Consider the following 22,041-nt stretch of genomic DNA (forward strand, 5'->3'; position numbering starts at 1 on the left):
ACAGTCTTCGATTGGCCTTTTTGATAATGGGGTCTGTGTTTGTGTTCCATTTGAGTGTGTCATTAATGGCTCCTGTTGTTCCCAAACCACCACTACACAAACAGAGGGCACTGGATACTGTATTTTATTGAATGAAGTGAAGTCCTTGGTTTGACCTGCGGCAGCTCCCCCTGCAGGTCTCTCCTCCTGCTCACTGGGGGCTAATCTGAACCGGTATTTTAAGCTTGTTTCTTCATCATCTGATCCCCATCCTGGCAAATAAGCCAGAAAAACCTTACAGTATTACCAGAGGTAGAAAAAACACTAAAATCCTTTACAGAAAAACAAGAATTAACACCCCAGAGATTATATGGCCTACTACCAAATACATGGATTCAAAAATAAATGGGATAATTACAGTAAAATGCGCCACATGGGTGAAACAAGTGTAAAATGAATTATTTGCGAGGGGCACACTAGGAAAGGCTTGATGAGATGAGTCACTAGAGAATAGACTGAATAGAAGTAATGAATAGTTCATTGGTATCTGGGAATCAGAATGACCACTTTCTGTGTTTATAATATGTGATCGAATCAGAAACAACTCCTTCACTAGTGGTTTTGTAATCATTCCTTTCTGTTTATGTTCCCATCAAAGTAAAGTATCACCAAATAAAACAGGCACTTTAATGTCGTCTGAGATGTTTGTGAAGCTTTCTGAACAAACAACACCGCACTTCCTGCAGTCATTGTTGCGTTACAAGTTTTTTTTTACAATGTTACAAAGTACAAATGAAAATGAAATTACACGAGCAATAAAGTAGTAATTACAGTTACAACAAAAAAGAAAACCGGCTTGGAAGCAATGAAGATATAATAAAGCTATTATTGAGGAAATCAATGTGTGCATCATTTACTGTAAGATCAGGACTTCACAAAGTACTCTTATCATTACAGTGCCCAATCTGATGAGTGGCATCATTATTCTCATCTAATAATCTAATAAAACCTGATATAGTGATCATGAAATACACTCTAGTAGTAAACATGGCTCACAAGCTCCAAACCTTTCAGTATTTGAAGAGGTTTTACTTGTGGAATGGATAACTGATCAACTTATCGCCTACTGGAGCTTTAAATAATGTCTAATCACTTGTAATGTGTTTCTTTTCACTTCCGATCTTAAATTGTTTCAGTCATGACAACAAAAAAGCACAAAGAAAAACTGTGACACAGCAAAAATCATCTGCCCTGTTTATTACTGCACCACTACCTCTGTCAAAGAACGCATATCATCGACAGTCTGGAGTTTTTTAGTGACGGAAACATCAGGCAACAAGAAAAAAAAAACATTAATGAGTAGCTTTTTACAATCTCACTTCAGCAGATGTCATATATGCCGATAAGGAGGAACTTACCTCGGCAGCAGTAAATGATTTTGTACACTCAGACAAATGTCTGACTACTTTAAACAGCAGCGTGAGGTGTGAAGGAGGGGTTGAACTGAAAGGGCAGAAAGGTATGTAGCTCGAGTCCATTTGTCCATGTACAGACTGATGATCGAAACCTGATGTGGTCAAAGCATAGACTGAAAATTTACGTTTGTGACAGTGTGTCCATCCACTTCATTCTTTCTGCAAACTGACATCTTCTCTTAAAGGGGATATGACTACACTTATGGGCTCAGACAAATGAAGCAAAGGTTCAGTGAGGGAGACGGTCTTCTTGTGAATGCCTCCTTAGTCACTTGCACAGTTCCCGCTCTACCTCCGCTCCACCAGCTCCTCTTTTTATCCAATCACAGCCTGATACAATCGCCTTGAGCCAATCAACTGACCTATTTAAAACGTACTCTCTCTGCTGTCATTCAGCAGTCAGCTCAGTTCAGTGATACTGAATGACCCACCCCTGCACCACCTCAATTCTGGACTCCATCGGCTCAAAGCATCATCCAGAAGTCCCTCATTGACGTTCCAACTCTTTGCTTCATCGCTCATCTTCACCACCAGTGTCTGGCCTCTGGGGGAAGTCTATTTCATAAAAAGTTCACGATAAAAAAAATGTCATTTTAATTTATCCTCTCTCACCAGTCTCTTCTGATTGAAATGTTTCTTCGGAGCTCTCATGCCTAAAAACTTTGAGAGCTGATTTTCAGGTGTCTCTCTCTGGTGCTGACAAAAGCTGCCAAGCATGGCCCAGCTCACAGCCTCACTGCTGCTCTGAATGAAAACAGCAGGAGAAATAATCCGGCATCTTCTTCACTTAACACATAACGCATGTACCATGTTACATATACAGTTAGGTGTGCACAAAGGTTGTACATAATTACTGCAGATTATAGTACACGTCTGGTGATATTCTATATATTTTATTGTTAAATGAGTGTGGGTATCAAAGTCTGACATACATCCATCTCTACAACAGATAACTGTTTCTGATCTGTGTTTTTATTTCTTTTTCACTTAGTGGAGCCATGGAAATGAACTGAACCTGTAGTATAATCACATTACTGCCGGTCCAGAGCGAACTTTTATAAAACAGGCCAAAGATATGGACCAATCAGTCACAACAATAAGAGCAGTTACCTGTTTTAATGTTGTGACTGTTTCCATCAGTGAGCCACACGGTTTCAGTACCATGGACACAAGCACACACACACACACACACACAGTAGTTTGTTTTGACTGAGCAACACACAGATCATTCCGCTGCTACAAATACTCACAGCATCAAATAAGGAATCATTCACCATGGAAAATAGTCCCTAAAAACTGTTTTTAAAAAGGAAACTATGTATTTAAGTTGTTTTTACACATAGCATACAGATGTGGTCCACTTCAGTGATGATGCAGCACTTCTGGCCTTGTTGTGGCCAGAACAAAACAGATGTGAGCCTAAAGTGGCCCACTTGTAACATAGCAAATGCAGCCGAATTATCCCAAAACAAATGTGCTGCTTCAGGCAAGGTGTAATCTGGATGTGAACCTACGGTGGCCCATGTGGTAAAAGGTGAAAATGGCACAAAACAAATTCGGGCCACCTTTGGCTGAAGTTTAGTAGTGCTATGGCTTACCTGTGGCCTAAAGTAGAGTACATGCTAAAGGTATTGTGTATAGTGTGCTATCATAATATCATAAGCTACAATACATAAATATAACAACCTCAAAGCAATAAAGAAGTTTACTTTCAGCCAGACTACACAACACTGTCCCAACGCAGGTGTTGAATCCTACATTGAGGTGGAACCCTCAGAGGACGGAAATGGGCTGAACCAGTATTTCCTCCCAAAACAACATGGTCTCTGTCTTCAGGCAGATTTACATTTGTCCATGAAGGTGCTGCGGTCTATCCAGAAAACATCCACGTGACACACATTGGACCTCATGCAAATATTTTCATAACAGGCTAATTATTCCCTTGGGGGAAAGATTCATTACCAAAAATGTTATCAATGAGTGAAAATAATAATTTAACTGTTCTTTTAGTATCAGTAGTCGTAATAAAGAACCTAAAACAATGAGAAAATATGAATACAGCTGCCCATCATCACTGTGACAGAAATAAAGGAGTGATATGTTTAACAGGTGATGCTACACAGTCAGGTACAACAGAGGATGACACTGGAGAGAGAACACACCCTCAAACACCTAGTTTAACCAAGATGTTGATTTGATAAAAATAAAAATAAAAAAGAAACCTCATTTGGCAGCTGTGATGACGATCACAATATTCATCTTTATTAAGTCTATTTCATTAATATATTTTATTTGAGTTAAATACAGTAAAATACCTAAAACCCCCCCCAATTCATTCAGTTTAAGGCTTTAAGATTTCAAGTCAGAAAATGTTTGACATACCGTAGCTTAGGAAATCTTAGAACAAAAAGAAAAAGGTGAATGCCAAAAATTACCATGAGTCGCTCATAGAACAAATATGTTCTTGCATGAGGCTGATATATAAAAGAAGCAGAAATCTACAGGCAGAATTTAGATAAGAATGTCCACTGGCTGTGTTAAGTTGCTTTCAGACATGCACTGCTCTCTGGAGATCCTCCGGATGGGCTGTATGTGAGAACGCAAATGTCCGACTGAGAGCCTCTAGACTTTCTGCTGAGTTTCCCCGGCCAGCCCCCTACTAAACTCCGAACGTTTGGAGGAGGCGATGTGAGAAAACAGCTGGAGATCGTCCGCAGAGTTCACCGTGAACGAGTGGGTGTGTTGACAACGTTTTTAACACGCGACAGGTGCAAACATCAAAAATCGAAAAGAAAACAAACAACGCAGGACGAAAATGCAGAGAACACCAACAAAGATGTCAAGAGAGCTTTTGGTGATGAGGCCACTGCTGAAGGCAAAAACATCCTGGATCTGCCAGCTGCTCCACCCCTCACCTGAACGCTGCAGAGATTTCTGTGTTGTTGTGGATGTGTCTGAGCGGAGAATGTGTCTGAGCGGAGAATCGCCTGCTGCGTTGTTCGTGTTTGAACGGCTCTAAAGAAAGTACAGACCCAATTCGCCGGATATCCTCAGGAGTTAATGTCTGAAAACGTCTAAAATTTAAACGGTGAAGGGTGGAATTCTTCCAGCCTTTGGACTCCTTATTGACCCGTTACTGTTCTGGAAATGCAGGCAATGTGTAACCTGGGACATAGTAACTGCAAATGGACAGGAACATATCGGCAATGACAAACATAAAAACACTGAAGGAAAATCAACAGTAGAAACACTAAATCATTTAAAACTGTGCTGTGATATCACAGCTTCTGTTCTGAATCTGATCCCAAGCATCCATTAGGAATGCAGGAGGACAAACATGGAATTTAGCATGGGTCCCACCACAATCTTCTGAAATCAAGAACAAGGACATCCAGTTAGAACAAACACCAGAAGGTTCAGTGTCCAGTAAAACCTGTGGACAGACAGTCCTGTCCGCTGATTATCGCTACAGTGTGGACAGCAGCAGGCTCATGCACTCCCAGTCTCTTTCTTTCCACCATCATCGCACATGAGGCCTGCCCTGCTGCCCACCGCCCTCCTCCACTCCCCCCTCTATTAGTAAAGGCTCCAGGTCTGCTGATGCTGGGGGTAAAGTGATGACGAGCTGGTGGATGAGGCGGTGAGCTCGCCAGGGCCTAGCTGCTTTCCACACACACACATTCAGTCCAGCTTCTCCTTCTGGACCAGCTTGGGAGCATCTACAAAGTCGCGTCCATTAAAGAGGATGAGGCCACCCGTCACCACGCTGGCTGATCCCCAGAACAGAACGTAGGCCAGAGTCTCAGTCCACGTGTCCCCTGAGGAGGGACAGCAGGTCACAGAGTCAGTGGAGGAATCAAAAACTACATTTTCATTCAACAAATGGGAAAACTTACCAAAAATACTAATAAGAGTCGGATACCGATTCATTTGAGGATAAACAAACCCTAATAATGTGGGCATGAAAATGTCAGTTAACCGGACTTAACTGTAGTTTGTCTTACCAGCCATTAGCAGGCAGATGATGCACATGGAGAACGCTACCACCATGACGATGGGCAACTAGAAAAAGAGAAAACCAGGTTTACATTAAACATATTGGGGAAAAAAGATTGGTCAGTCCAACTTCCTGAGCTTCTCTTACCGTCAAAAACTTCCAGTCTTTGGGGTCACGCAGTGGGGTGGTCCAATCAGCTTCCTCTGCAGCATAGTTCCCCAGGAACAGATCAATGGAGTCCTGTGTTAAAAAAGACAAACCGTCTCCTACTGTTTCACCAGTTACTCATTCCTGCATTGATGTTCGATATTTTCATCCAGCATATCCAGCACTAACTACTCAGCTGCCCTGTGGTCATTAATACCTCTGATTAAAGTCAGAGTGGATGGGTTCTGACAAACTTCAACCTGATCCAAGGGAACAGCCCCGTCCTTTCGGTCAAGGTGTGGTTCACCTTACACTAAAATTATACTAAAAGCAATAGGATATGATGCCCCTAATACTAATACATTCATTGTATTTATTTAACTGTAAAATACACATCACTATCCACATCCACAAATATACTGTAGCACTCAAATCTATGAAGGTTTGGACCCACCTGTCTGAAACCATCAGAGAAGTTGTTCTTGTAATATCGAATCATGGAGTTCCAGCCGTCCATCAGCAGGCCCCACTGAGTTCTCTTCCCCGTCCTGAAAGATAAACGTGTCAACACCGCATAGAAACTCTCCACAGTCCCCAGAGGATTAATCTGAACCAGGCATCTGAAATGAAGCTCGTTGAGCCAATTCGTGCTCCACAGAGTTACACTTTTTACATGTGAACTGTGCTGATTAGAAAGGTTTCACAACAATGACACTAAGATTGTATTCCAACTTCTCACTACAATTTTGCCCCCGTCAAGTGAAAGGTGGTCAAAGCAAATAGTGAACGATAATATAGGCAGATTGTAATGAAAGGTGGTATTATTATAATTGTTCCTGAGGATGGAACTAAGGGACAGTTGAGAATAACCAGAATATATCAGGAGGTATCTTCTATATTATTTACATCCCCAGATTTCTCTTTTTAGAAATATGCACATTGTTTGTTACAATTTCTTGCACTGGAACCAAGTCCAAAATCAGATGGCAATGTATGTATGTGACATGTAGACAATCTAACCCAAATCAAGATGGTTTCTATGTCATTATCAAGCAGTGATCATGTGTTTAACTGGATGTCAGCTGTGTGGAAACTCACCTGGTGAAGTCTGTCTTCAAGGCACCAGTACCAGCATACTGCTTAGCACAGGCATCAGCATTGTCTGCCCAGGCTGCACGAGGACAGACAGGGACAAAACACCAACCAGAAAGAGAATTAAAAGAAGTAGATCATGTTAATATATGACTGTAAATGTAGCTGTGCCACGTGACTTAATTCAAAAGGACACTACTGGAGCCCACCATTCTTGTACAACTTCTCAAAGTCCATCTGCTGCTCAATCTTCTGGCCCATGTTCAGGACTCCCATTTTCTGCAGGCACAAACATCCAATGTCAACCTACTGACTCATCTGTCAAAAGGCTATTACGCTAAAAGCTACAGGTAGTGTGTCATGACATTTTAGTACAAACCCTCCCTACTTTCTGCCCCAGTTTTAATTTATGTAACAGCAACACTTCATCTATATTTACCTGGGGTTTTGATCTGTTCAGTGTAATGAAAATTCCCACAGAACAAACTCCATCATGTCATACTCACCACTCTAATGCTCAGATTTTTGAGTATCAGCAGCATCACAGCTGGCGTGATACCATTGATGGTGGGTATCGGGTCTTCCAATTGTTTCTAAGTTTCCGTTTTCCAATTAGAGTTAAGCTACATTCAACTGAACTCACGATCCATTTTATGTGAAACATCTGCAGGAAATGTGGTGTATCATTGACAGGTGTGTAATACTGTTCTAAAAAAAGTTTCTCTGATGAGATTTTGTTCTGTGAAAATGGACAATATACTGAATTTATTATGTGAGCTGAATCCAGGCAAAATCCAGACCTGCCCACCCAACTTTGCGTTCATGATGTCCAGTTATTATTTGAGAATGAATGGTAAATATACAAACAATGTGCAACAATTCAGTCAAGCAGATTAATTGAGTTTTAATTCAAATTTCTGATTGAAATAATGGTGACGTATAATTATTCTGACCAAATAATAAGCATACTTAACAAATACAAAGAATTTGTGGATAAGTAGTGGTCAGAGACTTTTTCCCCACTTTATTTGATACAGCATGTCAACACTGGAATCATTGTATCTGACATGACTTTAAGTAGAGCACAGCTACTGCTCCCCCTTGTTCAGTGCTTTTTTATCATTGTGTTCACCACTTGCATGATTGGCTCGTACCTGCAGCTGTGATTGCAGTGACTTTCGGGCCAAAAGGCTCTGGATGACATTGGTGCGGTCCAGACAGTCCATGCAGTTGCTCCGAAAGATCCCCTCCTGACTCAGCTGCACCTTCCCATCTGCATCCACCAGGAAATACCTGAAGCCAGACGCACAACATTACGTCTGATGTTAAGTACGTATATATGCGACTGCTGTAATCAGGAGGTAGAGCGGGTCATCGTTTGATCCCCAGCTCCTCCAGTCTGCGTGTCAAAGTGTCATGGGCCAAGACAATGAAAACAAAATGCCCCTGATGACTGTGCTGTCAATGTGTGAGTGAGGTGTGATAAAGAAGGTGCTGAATATGGAAGTGCTATTTTAATGTGAGTGTGAATGAATGAAAGCACTTATAGTGATCTTAAGCAAGGATGCAGGAAGTAGGGGTGCTGAGGGGGCTGCAGTACCCCCTGCTGCCAAGTGGTGTGAATGTAAGGCAAAACAATTTAGTTTTATTTACAGATAAAATCTTTAACGTCGCATTACTAGCAATTTTGGAAAAGTTAGTGTATCTTCTGTGTAGCTTATTTGATCCACAAATGTAAAACATGAGTTTAGATAACATTAGACACAACTTCTGATGAAGAATAAACCTCCATTCCACATGTGAACTGTCCATTGCTGAATATGCTACTATACTGTATTAACCTACAATAGGTCTGTTGCAGTGTAAAACTGGTGTAAAATGTTGTTGGCTGTTAGAATAACTACTATAGTCACAAATGTTCCACTGCTAATATATAGATGTTTTCCCTTTATCATATCAACTCACACACAATGCAAAATACACACTGACCCAAATTCATCCTGAATGTCAGCGACCGTGTCCAATAAGATCTGCAGGCGGTGCCACCTCATCCGACTGCACTCCTTATGGAAGTCAAACGCGATGTACCTGCAGAAAAGTGAGCACTTGAAAATACAACAACCTCAACCAAACCTGAGGTAGAATAAACCAGAGGCCCTAAAGGAATGCAGCCATAAATGAGATGAAAATGGTGGAATTAATGGTAATCTTACTTGATCATGCCATTTCCCAAACTGGTCACCATCTTGTCAAACGCCAGCTCCAATGGCTTTTCTGAGCCCTTTTGGTTGATCTGACAAAATCATAACAAATTGTTGTTTTTATATAAAAAATTATACAAACAACCAGAAAAACAATATGTGTTTTTGTTATTGCATCATTTCCCCAGAATGTTTTTTTTAATCCAGGATAATATCATGGATTTTAAAATTAGGAACCGATATCTAACTGGCAAATTGGTTGCATAAAGTGAAAGCAGTAGAAGAGTTACCCATCTTACCAAGTTCAAAATGACTTGTCTTCCATAGAGAATAATCTGTGAGTCAAAGTGTCTCTGGAATCCATCCAACTACAGAGAGAAAAGAAACTGCATGAGAAATAAAGAAAAAATACAAAAACACAAAGGAAGCAGCCTTGTTTTGTAGTACAGCTTACATGGTTGACTGTTTTGTTGATCTGTGGTTTTGGCTTGTACTTGAGGTTGGGCCTTTGGGACCAGTAGAAGGGGATGGAGCCTCTTGTCTGTGAAGAAAAAGGGAACAATACATCAATATACTATAATCCAGCTTTCATTCATCCCTCCATTACAGCATATACAAAATATTTAAGCCACAATCCAGAGTAGGAATACTGTCAAAGTTTCATATCACTGTCTTCATTCTACTGGGGCACATTTCAATGTGGGAATGACCATGGACCACAACAAGAATGTGGACTGAGTGCAATGATCTGCACAGCAAAGTCAACACAGCATCAGCACATTGTGGGGGGAAATCAACACACAAAATGGCCACAAATTTAAGTTCTGCTCGAATTGTTTATGCAATATTCTGAGGGATGATATTTCAATGCTGTACTTTTTAATGATGTAGTTTTTACAGTGGAGAACCCTCAGCAGTGAGAATTCTTCACTTACTGTTCCTCCTAAATGATCTTTCAGTTCTTCCTAATGTTGAGACTGAACAGCAGACTTCACTGTGTCGCTACAGCAGCATTATTGACTTGAGTATCTGACTCACCTGAACAAATGAAGCCTTGGCACTGTTGAACTGCACAATCTGCTCCGTTTCTACATAGTTAGCAGCGTGGCCTTCAGAATCGATGCCTGCAGAGAAAAACACAAAGACCCTTTTAAAAAGTTCTACATTGTAAAGGATCAAAGACCCACAGCTGCAGAGACAGTCTTCTCATCTTTGACTTAATGTCCAGCACATGAGCCTGCATAGCATAGATATGCATGAAATTCACTTAAATGTTTGTTTACCGACTATTCAGATGAAACTAATATGAAATGACGTTCATCATTTGTTGTTTAAAGTCTTCTCGTATATACAGAATAAGTATTTTTTGTCATAGCAAACAGTGGTAGAAGAAGAATACCAGGATCTGACGTGTACAGGACAGCTGTGACACAGAACGTGAAGCAGTCAGTGGGGTGGATGGGTGTCTGGGATTCTTTGACTCTATGCATTTAGTGATGTGTATGACATATAATGTGCCTGACCACAGTTCTGTCTCATGTGGTTGACCGGAGACACTTAAGGAATTGGAATGTTTTAAAATAGGATGTTGTGTTTTTATGTTTTGTGTCATCCTTTTCTTAAAATTGAGATAAGATGAATTCAGGAGTCTACTCTCTCAATAAGATAAACAAATCTGACAAGACTTATAGTGACCTAGACGTGTTATCTGCTCCCTCTCATATGGAGCTGTTATAATGAACATATATTTTACTTGTATTCAAAAGTGAGAGTGGTCAAGTGAATCCTTGTTTTCAGCACTCGGAGTAGTATCATTTTTCATCAAACACATGAATTGTTTTTTCTTCATCATCAGCAGTATTACCTCGGACATAGTAGCGGACACCGGCTCTGAAACAGCTCCTCCTGGAGATTATACTCCACTCAAACATCTTTCCATTGATGCAGCTCGACTTCATGATGATGACTAGTTAACAGAATGTGTTATGGAACCAACAGAGCTGACATAAAATAGAAAGGAGTCACTGCTATACATGTAAAAAAAAAACAACATGATATAAAGAAAATATATCTGATTTTAAATTTTTAAAAATTGGCTCTCTTTCTGAATCACTATTAAATACAATTCTCAATATACAGTAACATTTTAGGATGTACTGTAGACTTTAGTATATTTAATAGCCACCTGTTACTCATCCTGGTCAAGTAAAAAAAAAAAAGAATAAGTCAAAACATTTTAAAAAAGGTAACAAATGTAAAAATAAAGCAAAACAATCTTCAATAAACTAGACACACTTAATTTAATGTCTCACACTCCTTCACCTAAATGCTCACCTCATACATTTTATGAGGATAGTAATAGACTCTGGCAGTCAGACAACAAAAGGATACAGCCATGGACGACAGGATACACAAACTTGTGTAACTGTAAGATTAGAGCAGTGTTAAATGATTATATGCTTTACTCTTGTAGTCATTATCATTCATTTCAATTAAAATACTATGTGCAACTCTTCTGAAATAACATTTGAAGGTACTTATGCAACCATAGCTCTTAGAGATTATACTAATAATACCCCCCTTATTTTCTCTCGAGCACATACTCCATGACACAAGTTGCAACACTGGAAAGAGGCCACTTAACGAGCCAGGGTTACACAAGCAGCATGTCTCACTATGGGACAGGGAGACTCATATACTGGTGGACAGGTTTATCTTGAATGACAGCAATTTCCATCCACCAATTACTTTAGAGGCCATCCTCAGGGCAGTGTTAGCAAGTCTTGTAGCAACAAGTATAGTGACGCACAGCATATGAAAGATGTATACAGATATGAGAAGACTAAAAGCTGAAAAGATTCGGTTCGAGGTCGAGCAAAACACAAATAGAGACATCAAAAAAACTAAATTACACATTTCAGGTAAACATTTGGAGAAACCAAATCCTCAAAGGTTGGAGGCTGGATCCAAGTGGCAAAGACAAAGACATGGATATCTCACTTTCTAGAATATGTGACCTTTTGAGTGTTTGACCCAGTCTGACCAGTCTTGATGATTTGGCTTGAATAATGGCTGAATGACATTTTAAGTCAAAATGAAAACTAATGTTTCAATGATCAGATAACTGCTGTAGGCTTCCGGTGCCTCTAGATTCTTTGATGTAGCCAAAGCAAAAGTATTTTATTATGACTATTACTTTAGCCTGCTGTTTGAACACAAGCTACCGCAGGATTATTTTTATCCTATGCTTAAGTTCCAGAAAGAAGTATTACTGAGAATACTCAGGAAACGAGCCCCATAGTGAGAAGTAAACACAAATGCTATGAAAGAGAACATTCATTCTGTCTTACCTCTGGCTGAGCAATGAATTCCCTCAACAGGTGGCCATTCCAGACAAAACGCTGGTCTGCCTGTAACATGGACAGTTAGCACACATCAACATAGGGACAAGTACAGAGGAAGCGAAGGCTGTAACCTACACCTGGAGATGAGGACACCTGTATTGAAGATGCCCCCAGAAAGAATCTTGGGATAAAAGAAATATCTCTAAACATAGATGACACAAATTGTACTTAGAGACTTATTAGAAGAGATGGAATCAGTTAACAACTCAAATATCTAATTATTATTCAACTATTTGTGAATTTAACTTTGTTTCTATCATTTCTGAAAGGGACTAATATATAAAAGGTATTTCTAACCCTCTCCAGAAGGCTCATCTCCTGAAATTCAGGGCTGGTGTTGGCCAGGCGCTGCAGACTGTGGGTCAGGTCATAGTCTGTTGCAAAGTAGAAGCTGTCTGTATGAAGCACATTGTTGATCATGGACAGGAAAGCCTTGTTGTCTTGCATCTGAAACAAGAGACATGTCCAGCAGACAGATACAAACAGTAGTGGAATTCAGTGTGGACTCCAGTCAGTAGGACAAGCTGCAGCCTGCAGTTTGGACACTCATACATCAACTTTTATGCACCACATTTTTCTCATTTGCCCTGGTCAGTGGTGGTGTGAATGGTAAACCAAGAATGGAACCTCTGTAATTTCACCCATTGGTTTAGGAAATGTGGGTTTGAAGCCTTGAGTTTGGTATTTTGTCCAGCACCATCTTAGTTTTTAGAAACCAGAAATAACAATATTTGGAAGGGGGCGAGGGGGTCTGACAGGGCTTGAGGACACTGCACACCCACCTACTCCTGCAACCTGCACACATTTGACAGTAGTAGCTGTGCTTGTTTTATGTGTCCCAGTGTGAAGCTATGGAGCTGTATAAAGTATATTGTTCAGTTATTTATTTATCACAAAGTACTTGGTAATTAAACATTTTTTTGCAGTGAGGCACCTTGTACAGTATCTTCTTATAACTAATGAAAGAATCACCTCCCCTTCCATTAGCCACTCTGCAAAAGAAATGTAATTCTATGGGATGCAGTGAGTAGGACATAACCATAGCTTTATACAGCAATAATAATTTCTGTATACTTTTAATAAAAACTAGGGTGAGGTGTGTCAGATCAGATGCTTTTTGCTTTGGGTACATGTGAGTTTAACACTTATACAAAGGGTGCTCAGATCCAGTGTCTCTGGATTGTGGACAAACCAACGAAACATCTTTAGGCAGCAGGGAGACAATATGAAAGATGCTTCTGACAGTTAGTTACGATCAAAATACATATTATTATCAAACATTAGAAGCTACCTGGTTGTCTGTCAGGTGTAGTATTGTCTTCTTATAAGAGATTATTTCAAAGTCCAGAGCCTTCCACACAGCATGACCCAGCAAATCTCCCACCTTCTGCTTCTTTGTGATGACAACCAGGTACATGCCTGACAAAAACAGGAAATGAGAACGCACAACACATTACTTCCCCATTAGCTGATAGTTTCCATATTTTCCAGGAATGGGTGGAACATAATCTTCCTGCACTACAAACTGAACTTACCTGCCACCAGACGTACAGTCCCCATGACTCCACATATTGGTCTGGTCTCAGCTGAGACAGGGATGTCCCTCCTCACTAAGGACATAACAGTGGTTAGTGTCAGTGTGTTTTATATCTGATCACCAGGATCTTATTCAGTTTTATGCAGTGATTTAAAAAACATTCAGCTCCTGTCAATTTCTATAATTAAATTTTAAATTGATACATTTGCCATTTTGCCCGACTACACTCAATAGCCCATAAAAACAAATTGACAAATTGAAGTAAAAAGTAAGGTGAAGTTAACATTGAAAACTAAAATCTCTCATATACAGAAGTATATGAGAGATTTAATTCAGTACTTTGTAGAAGCCAGTTACAGTTTCCGCACTTCTTGGTTTAGACTCTAAAAGCTTCACACCCCTGGATTTGGACAGTCAGATCCTCTCAGGCTACGTCAGACAGAGTGAAGACACTCAGGGACAGACAGAACCTTGTACTTAGGGACAGTAAAGTTGCTTAAAAACATGCACTGAACTCCAGAGAACCTCCGGACATTCTCTGGAGGTGCTGAATGTGTCAATGCAAATATCCGAGTGAGAGCCTGCAGACTTTCTGCTGAGTTTCTCCGACCAGCCCCCTAGTAAAAAGTCTGAGAAAGTCAGAAGGAGCCGATGTGAGAACACAGCAGGAGATCCGCTGCGAGCATGTTTGTGTGCTGATTATGTTTCTCACATGCGGCAAATGCAAAAAAAAAAGAAAAGAAAAAGGATAAATGAAAAAGAAGAGCCAAGAATGTAGAAGACAACAACAAGGATGTCAAGAGAGCTTTTGGTGGTTAGAGCTGAGGCCAGTGTCCATGTGCCGTAAACAAAAACCTGTTATCCCTGCAGCAGAATGTATACATTATTTCCAGTCTCTGTCTGCTGCTCCACCCCTCACCTCAACACTCCAGAGAGGTCTGTGTTGGTGTGAACATGTCTGAGAGGAGAATCTCCCATTGTGTTGTTCATGTGTGAAAGGCAAACTCCAGAGAAAGTCCCGACCCAATTCTCCCGACGTCATGTCTTGATGATTTTCCATCAAGGAAATGAAAGGAGATTTGTTCTACTTTTCAACCGCAGCTCTAGAAACATCTCTAGATTAATTAAAGCAAACACGAAGCCCCTGACCACCACAAAGGGTCTGGGTACTGTGGTAAATGAAGGAGTTGGGGTTTTTATTTGAAATGTATTTGCAAAAGAATCAATGAAAACATGTTGTTAACAAAGTGTGGGATAAAGTAAAGTGAACGCTCACCTGTGAGAGTCATCTCAGTCGACACCCTGTCGACCGCCAGGACATCCACGGAGCCATCATCGCAAGCCTCGATGTAAAACTTCTCTGGTGTGGTGCGCCTGGTGAGACAGAGAACAGGTGTAAACAAGCAGCAGCAGGAGCAGGGAGGTGGAAGTCACTACTAATCAATACTGAGCCGGTGTGTGAGGCTCAGAGACAGGTGGAGGCAGAAGACACCGAGCAGACACCGTAAACCTGAGAGTGTCGGAGCTAAAGTTACAGGACGATCAGCTTTTCACATCCTGAGCCGCAGCTCAACAGGACTTTAGTGTTTAGTGAAGTACAGGTGTGTGAGGAGGCAGCATTAGTAGAGCAGACGTGTCGTAATGGAGGTGTTAGCAGCCGTGTTAGCAGCAGCAGCCCGGGCTGGATGTAGCCGGTTAGCTGCTGTGTCGTTAGCCTGCCCGGGGGACGCGCTCACGGACACGGCTCTCTGCCTCCTCTCTGAGACGGAGGGAATAATACATAAAATGAGGCGCTGTGTCGTTCACATGCTGTTTACACTTACAAGTTAAAGCTCTCATAGGCGCTCGCCATCTTTCCTCCCGTTTGACCCCAGTGACGTGTCTACTTCTTCTTCTTCCTCTTTTTGTTGTTTAATGGCGGCTGGCAACTTACGTTAAAGGTGCATTACCGCCACCTGCTATGCTGGAGTGTGGGTCAGTGGAAATACATAAATTAAAACAAAAAAAACAATCTTAACTTAAATCATATTCATGAAACCATCTTCTTTTAAAAACTCATAATTATTTCCTGTTTTAATGATTGTTTAGTGAGTGAATCTGCCATTTCATTACCCTCAATGCCGCTGTGAGCTGGGATCCACATGGATCTGACTTTAGTTTGTGTCTGATGTAGTCTTTATAGTGTTTCATATATTTCATACAGAATATCTGGTATAATATATGGAATGTATTGATTACATTAAGAACTATTGAGCATTTTTTCTCCATCTTATTTATATGTGCATTCCAGGTCAGCTTTGTGTCAAATAAAACCCCCAGATATCGGAACCTGCTTACCTGCTCTAATTGTTCCCCATACATTTTTAAACCAGCCTCTCTTATCTGTTTTCTAGAAAAGATCATAACTTTAGTTTTTCCACTGAAAACCTAAATCCCCATGCATATGATCATTTCTCTACCATCCTGATTGCATTTTGTATCTTCTCTTGTATCAATGTTACGTTTTTAGCCCTTTTCCATAATGCCCGATTATGAGCAAATAATGATTTTCCTATATCAGAACTTATGTCTGAGTACACATCATTAATCATGAGGGGGAAAGTATTGGGGTGATCACATTGCCCTGAGCCATTCCATTATCGTTCCCATTTTTACCTGGATACACTACCGTTCAATAGTTTGGGGTCACTTAGAAATTTCCTTATTTTTCAAAGAAAAGCACTGTTTTTTTCAATGAAGATAACATTAAATTAATCAGAAATACACTCTATACATTGTTAATGTGGTAAATGACTATTCTAGGTGGAAACGTCTGGTTTTTAATGAAATATCTACATAGGTGTATAGAGGCCCATTTCCAGCAACTATCACTCCAGTGGTCTAATGGTACATTGTGTTTGCTAATCGCCTTAGAAGACTAATGGATGATTAGAAAACCCTTGAAAACCCTTGTGCAATTATGTTAGCACAGCTGAAAACTGTTTTGCTGGTGAGAGAAGCTATAAAACTGGCCTTCCTTTGAGCTAGTTGAGTATCTGGAGCATCACATTTGTGGGTTCGATTATACTCTCAAAATGGCCAGAAAAAGAGAACTTTCATGTGAAACTCGCCAGTCTATTCTTGTTCTTAGAAATGAAGGCTATTCCATGCGAGAAATTGCGAAGAAACTGAAAATGTCCTACAACGGTGTGTACTACTCCCTTCAGAGAACAGCACAAACGGGCTCTAACCAGAGTAGAAAGAGAAGTGGGAGGCCCCGGTGCACAACTCAGCAAGAAGACAAGTATATTAGAGTCTCTAGTTTGAGAAATAGACACCTCACAGGTCCTCAACTGGCAGCTTCTTTAAATGGTACCCGCAAAACGCCAGTGTCAGCGTCTACAGTGAAGAGGCGACTCCGGGATGCTGGCCTTCTAGGCAGAGTGGCAAAGAAAAAGCCATATCTGAGACTGGCCAATAAAAAGAAAAGATTGATATGGGCAAAAGAACACAGACATTGGACAGAGGAAGATTGGAAAAAAGTGTTATGGACAGACGAATCAAAGTTTGAGGTGTTTGGATCACACAGAAGAACATTTGTGAGACGCAGAACAGGTGAAAAGATGCTGGAAGAGTGCCTGACGCCATCTGTCAAGCATGGTGGAGGTAATGTGATGGTCTGGGGCTGCTTTGGTGCTGGTAAAGTGGGAGATTTGTACAAGGTAAAAGGGATTTTAAATAAGGAAGGCTATCACTCCATTTTGCAACGCCATGCCATACCCTGTGGACAGCGCTTGATTGGAGCCAATTTCCTCCTACAACAGGACAATGACCCAAAGCAAACCTCCAAATTATGCAAGAACTATTTAGGGAAGAAGCAGGCAGCTGGTAGGCTGTCTGTAATGGAGTGGCCAGCGCAGTCACCAGATCTCAACCCCATTGAGCTGTTGTGGGAGCAGCTTGACCGTATGGTACGCAAGAAGTGCCCATCAAGCCAATCCAACTTGTGGGAGGTGCTTCAGGAAGCGTGGGGTGACATTTCTACAGATTACCTCAACAAATTAACAGCTAGAATGCCAAAGGTCTGCAATGCTGTAATTGCTGCAAATGGAGCACTCTTTGACGAAAGCAAAGTTTGAAGAACAAAATTAATATTTCAAATAAAAATCATTATTTCTAACCTTGTCAATGTCTTGACTTTATTTTCTATTCATTTTGCAACTCATTTGATAAATAAAAGTGTGAGTTTTCATGGAAAACACGAAATTGTCTGGGTGACCCCAAACTTTTGAACGGTAGTGTATATCTATCGAACAAAGAGTTGTTTTATCCAATTAAAAGCTCTTACTGTTATTCCCAATTTGTCAAGTTTAATCATTAAACCCTCTTTCCATACCATGTCATACGCCTTCTCAACATCAAAGAACACTGCCATTATAAATTATTTATTAACTTGAGCTTTCCTAATTTCCTTCTCTAAAAATATGACTGGTTCCATTGTTCCTCTCCCTTTCCTAAAACCCCTCTGATAAGGAGATAACAAGCCCCTACTCTCTATATGGAATGTTATTCTCTCAGTGATCATTCTTTCCATTTTTGTGTGACGTGTCTACTCCTTCTTCTTCTGAGTTTACGGCAATACTGGACAGTTGGTTTCCGGCAGCTTGGAGGCACAATACCGCCCCCCTCAGGTTGGGAATTACATTGCAGTTCAGAGTGATTCTACTTCCATAGGTGTAAACTTGTCTCTGAAGCTGGTTTCAGATGTTGAAGGAAATATTTGTACCTATTTTCTTTGTCTTGATCTTTTTTCTTTAAGATTCAATGTGTAAGATTTAGGTGAAAGTAAATAATCCTAGTGATGTTTCCACTAGTCTGTAATCATATAAATTGTTGTTTTCTTTACCCAAGAATGGGCCCATTATATTTAAATACTTTATATTTATATCAGGGATCGTCCACAGAATTGGGTCCAGACTTTCTCTGGAATTTTCCTTTCACACATGAACAACCCAGCAGGAGGTTCTACGGCCAGATACGTTCACGACAACACAGAAATCTCTGAGTTCAGGTGTTCAGGAGCCGCAGGCAGAGGCAGGATGTAACATATAAGCACTGCTGCAGCTAACACATGTTTTTGTTTACAGCACATCAACCATGGCCAAAAAGTCTCTTAACATCTTTGTCTCTAAGTGTATGGATCCGCTTTTTCATTGAGAGGTATTGGTTTTCTTTTTGTTTTTTTAATTATCGTATCTGTTGCATGTAGAACTTCATCACTCTCTTGTGGTGAATCACCAGGAGCAGTAAAACTAGGCAAGGCAAGTTTATTTATTTAGCACATTTCTACAACAAGGCAATTGAAAGTGATTGACATAAAATATAAAAGGCATCACGGCAATTTTTAAAACCAGCATAAGACATTACAAAAAATACGCATTTAAAAAAAGATTAAAGGAGATACATAAATTGAACGAAATACAGAATTAAGTAAGAAATAAAGTAACAGTGCAGTGTAAGAAATGATTTTGATTAATTAATAGGCACTGACAAACAGGAACGTTTCCTGCATTGACCTTAAAGAACTAAGATTTGCAGCAGACAGAATCGTACACCAACTTTATATATATTTTGGCTCTAAACCGTTTAGTCCTTTAAAAACCAACAGCAGGATGTAGAAGTAAATTCTTTGACATGCAGGGATCCAGTGTGAAGATCTCAAAACTAGGCTTATGATATTTTCTGACACACAGCTGTCAGGTCTATTTCTGGAGTGGATGTACAATAGGCCAGTGAACTACCTCTCACAACACCAGCCTTTTCATCTCTTTATTATCTAAAAAAGGAAACACTCCTTCCCTCAGGTTTGCTCTCCCCCATCCTTCAGAACTTTAGTTTAATTAGGTTCTCCTCGTGGAGTTTCTCCCTATTCTACAAGTAAAGCTGGAATGGGGGTGGTACAGAAGGCCCTGCATCACATTCTCTGTGTTTTTACCTGCAAAACATCAAATCTCTTGAGAGCTTAGAGGCTGTTCCACAACATAAACACTCATGGTCTAATCTTGAGATTATCATTGTTCTGTAAATCATTGACTGTGTTCCTGGTCAACACCAAACAAACTTCATGAAAAGGACCACTTTACATTTATTACTTTTTCACCACAAAAATATTTTTTTTGCTCCATCAAAATGTCTTTTACTTTTTTCAATTGGATGCACATACAGAAGTAACTCGTGACATTCAGTTCTTTTATATAAGTGTTTTTTTCTACTGATATCTTAAAACCCAATGTCAGCTTTTTTTTAGGGCTTCCTGCATTCTCTCTGCTTCTGCTTGTTTTTGCCTCTTTTCCAGGTTACTCCATCATCTGCAAACAAAGAGGGACTAAACCCTGCCCCAAAGTTTTGAAAGACATATTATGATGTTAATTATAACTGGGCTATTTACACTACCCTCTGGTGTCCCATTGTTTATGCCTGTGCAATTGAAAGAAGCATCCCCAACCTAATTATCCAAATGTCTTGAATCCAATGAAATAAGTGCCCTCGTATTGCAGCTCCATGACGTTCTATAATAAGGCCCTCCTTCCATAACATATCATATGCCTTCTCTACTTCAAGTAACACTGCTACCACTCCTTTTTTATTTATCTGGGTTTTCTCTGAATCATGGATCAGGGCATGAATCAGTGGCCATTATTTTACACAGTACTGCTGTCTGTGTATGTCTATGTGACGCAGCCTTTGCAATATTCTTCATGATTGATGTAGGTCATTTATCTTTCATTCCGCATTAGCACAATGCATGATGGTATTCAAATTTCTTTACGTTTCATGATGCATTGTGGGATACATGAGTCCACTACAGGACAGCACCATGAAATGGCAAACTGAGTGGTGAGTGATTTCGGACACAACTCATCATATTCACACTCCCTGTAGGAGGCCAATGTGGTTTTACTGGTTTCCTCAGCTTGACATTGAGTAAAATCATGGTTCCCTCCACATTTTCCACATCTTCTAGCCCCTCTGCATTTAGCTACTGCATGTCCAAACTGGTGGCACTTGGTGGTAACAACACAATGGAGGGTGTGTGTGTGTGATCTCTTACTTGAAATCTCATGTATCAGAGATTTACTCCCGTTTGTCTTGTATCCTGTTTGAATGTTACCCACACAGCTGTACCTCACAATCTAAAGCTGCTTTCAGACATGCGCTGAACTCCAGAGACCCTCCGGACATTCTCAAACACACACCACAGCATATTCCTCATTCCTTGTATGTGAAAACCTACCTGGCAATACACCTTGATTCTGATTCCAGAAGAGCATCCACACATTTGATCATTTATTAGTTTATTCAGCTGAGCTACTGGTAATTTTATGGGCCATGTGGTGGATAGAGCTGGTCAAAGCCCCAACAGTTTCCTTTGCTTAGACTCTGCAGCCGTCTTGTTTGCTCTGAGATAAGGAACATCGAGGCGCTGCCTTGACCTTCTGCAGGAGATTTGGTGCTGCTTGTTCGGGCTTGAGAAAATGGTCTGTCATGTAGGCTTTCAGTGGATACTTGGGTACTCAGGGGTCGAGGGAAATTAAATTTGTGACAAAATAAAATTTGATTTGAATGTGGATTCATCCGTTTTCATCACCAGGCCATCGGGCTTCTTAACACATGGTCAATTCACATCCAACAATCCTCTGCATATCTGTTTATCTCTGGAAAATGTGCAATAACTTATACTTACATAGGCCTATTCCCATACAGTTTACAGTTGTCACTTTGGTTTCACACTTCCTTGAATGTTACACTTGTATCCTTGAATGTATTGTTTTACATTATTGTATTTTACTTTTTTTTAATATATATATATTAACCTCTTTAGCTGTTTTATTTAAATTAAATTTTGGTTTTAATTGGACTACTGAGCTGACTTGTCCTTATCGTCCACACTTTTAATTGTACTATTGACCCTGTGTTAACTTACACGTAACAAAAACTTTTAACTAACAAATTCTTTACCATTTGCAAAGGAACATTAAAGCTTTTTTACTCTTGTAAGAACTGATGAAAATAAAGTTAAGATCATTTTCAGAGCAGCCATTTTGAGTTTAAATAGTAGGTAAGGCTGTTACTAAAGCTCTGAACCTTCAGTAATGCCAACACTTATGTTTACCTACTATATCAAAATGGCTGCTGTGAAAAAGATGTTTTCAAGGAGTCAGATCTGGGT

The 22,041-nt window shown here is 40.2% G+C and overlaps 1 protein-coding gene across 1 annotated transcript; it reads right to left on the reverse strand.

Annotated features, from left to right (window-relative positions):
* Nucleotides 1-4,555: 4,555 nt before the first annotated feature.
* sacm1lb (SAC1 like phosphatidylinositide phosphatase b) lies at nt 4,556-15,772 on the reverse strand. Its single transcript, XM_034611335.1, has 20 exons — nt 15,656-15,772; nt 15,109-15,206; nt 13,831-13,905; nt 13,587-13,714; nt 12,593-12,742; nt 12,242-12,301; nt 11,283-11,316; nt 10,756-10,857; nt 9,930-10,015; nt 9,346-9,432; nt 9,191-9,259; nt 8,904-8,983; nt 8,680-8,778; nt 7,845-7,983; nt 6,900-6,969; nt 6,697-6,769; nt 6,053-6,146; nt 5,599-5,691; nt 5,459-5,516; nt 4,556-5,272 (listed from the first exon to the last, which is right to left on the reverse strand). Exons 1-20 carry the CDS (start codon nt 15,682-15,684, stop codon nt 5,136-5,138), a joined length of 1,761 nt encoding a protein of 586 aa, XP_034467226.1. The 5' UTR covers nt 15,685-15,772; the 3' UTR covers nt 4,556-5,135.
* Nucleotides 15,773-22,041: the final 6,269 nt, after the last annotated feature.

The sequence above is a fragment of the Hippoglossus hippoglossus genome, chromosome 16, assembly GCF_009819705.1.
Source record: "Hippoglossus hippoglossus isolate fHipHip1 chromosome 16, fHipHip1.pri, whole genome shotgun sequence".
Classification (NCBI taxonomy): Eukaryota; Metazoa; Chordata; class Actinopteri; order Pleuronectiformes; family Pleuronectidae; genus Hippoglossus; species Hippoglossus hippoglossus.

Bases quoted from the DNA above. Each gene is read 5' to 3' on its own strand.
- sacm1lb (XM_034611335.1), bottom strand. From the start codon at position 15,684: ATGGCGAGCGCCTATGAGAGCTTTAACTT. The intron at 10,858-11,282 runs GTATCCTTTTGT...TCTGTTAACTAG, and splicing joins GTATCCTGTCGTCCATGGCT to TCATCATCATGAAGTCGAGC. The intron at 5,273-5,458 runs GTAAGACAAACT...GTCCCTCCTCAG, and splicing joins CATCTGCCTGCTAATGGCTG to GGGACACGTGGACTGAGACT.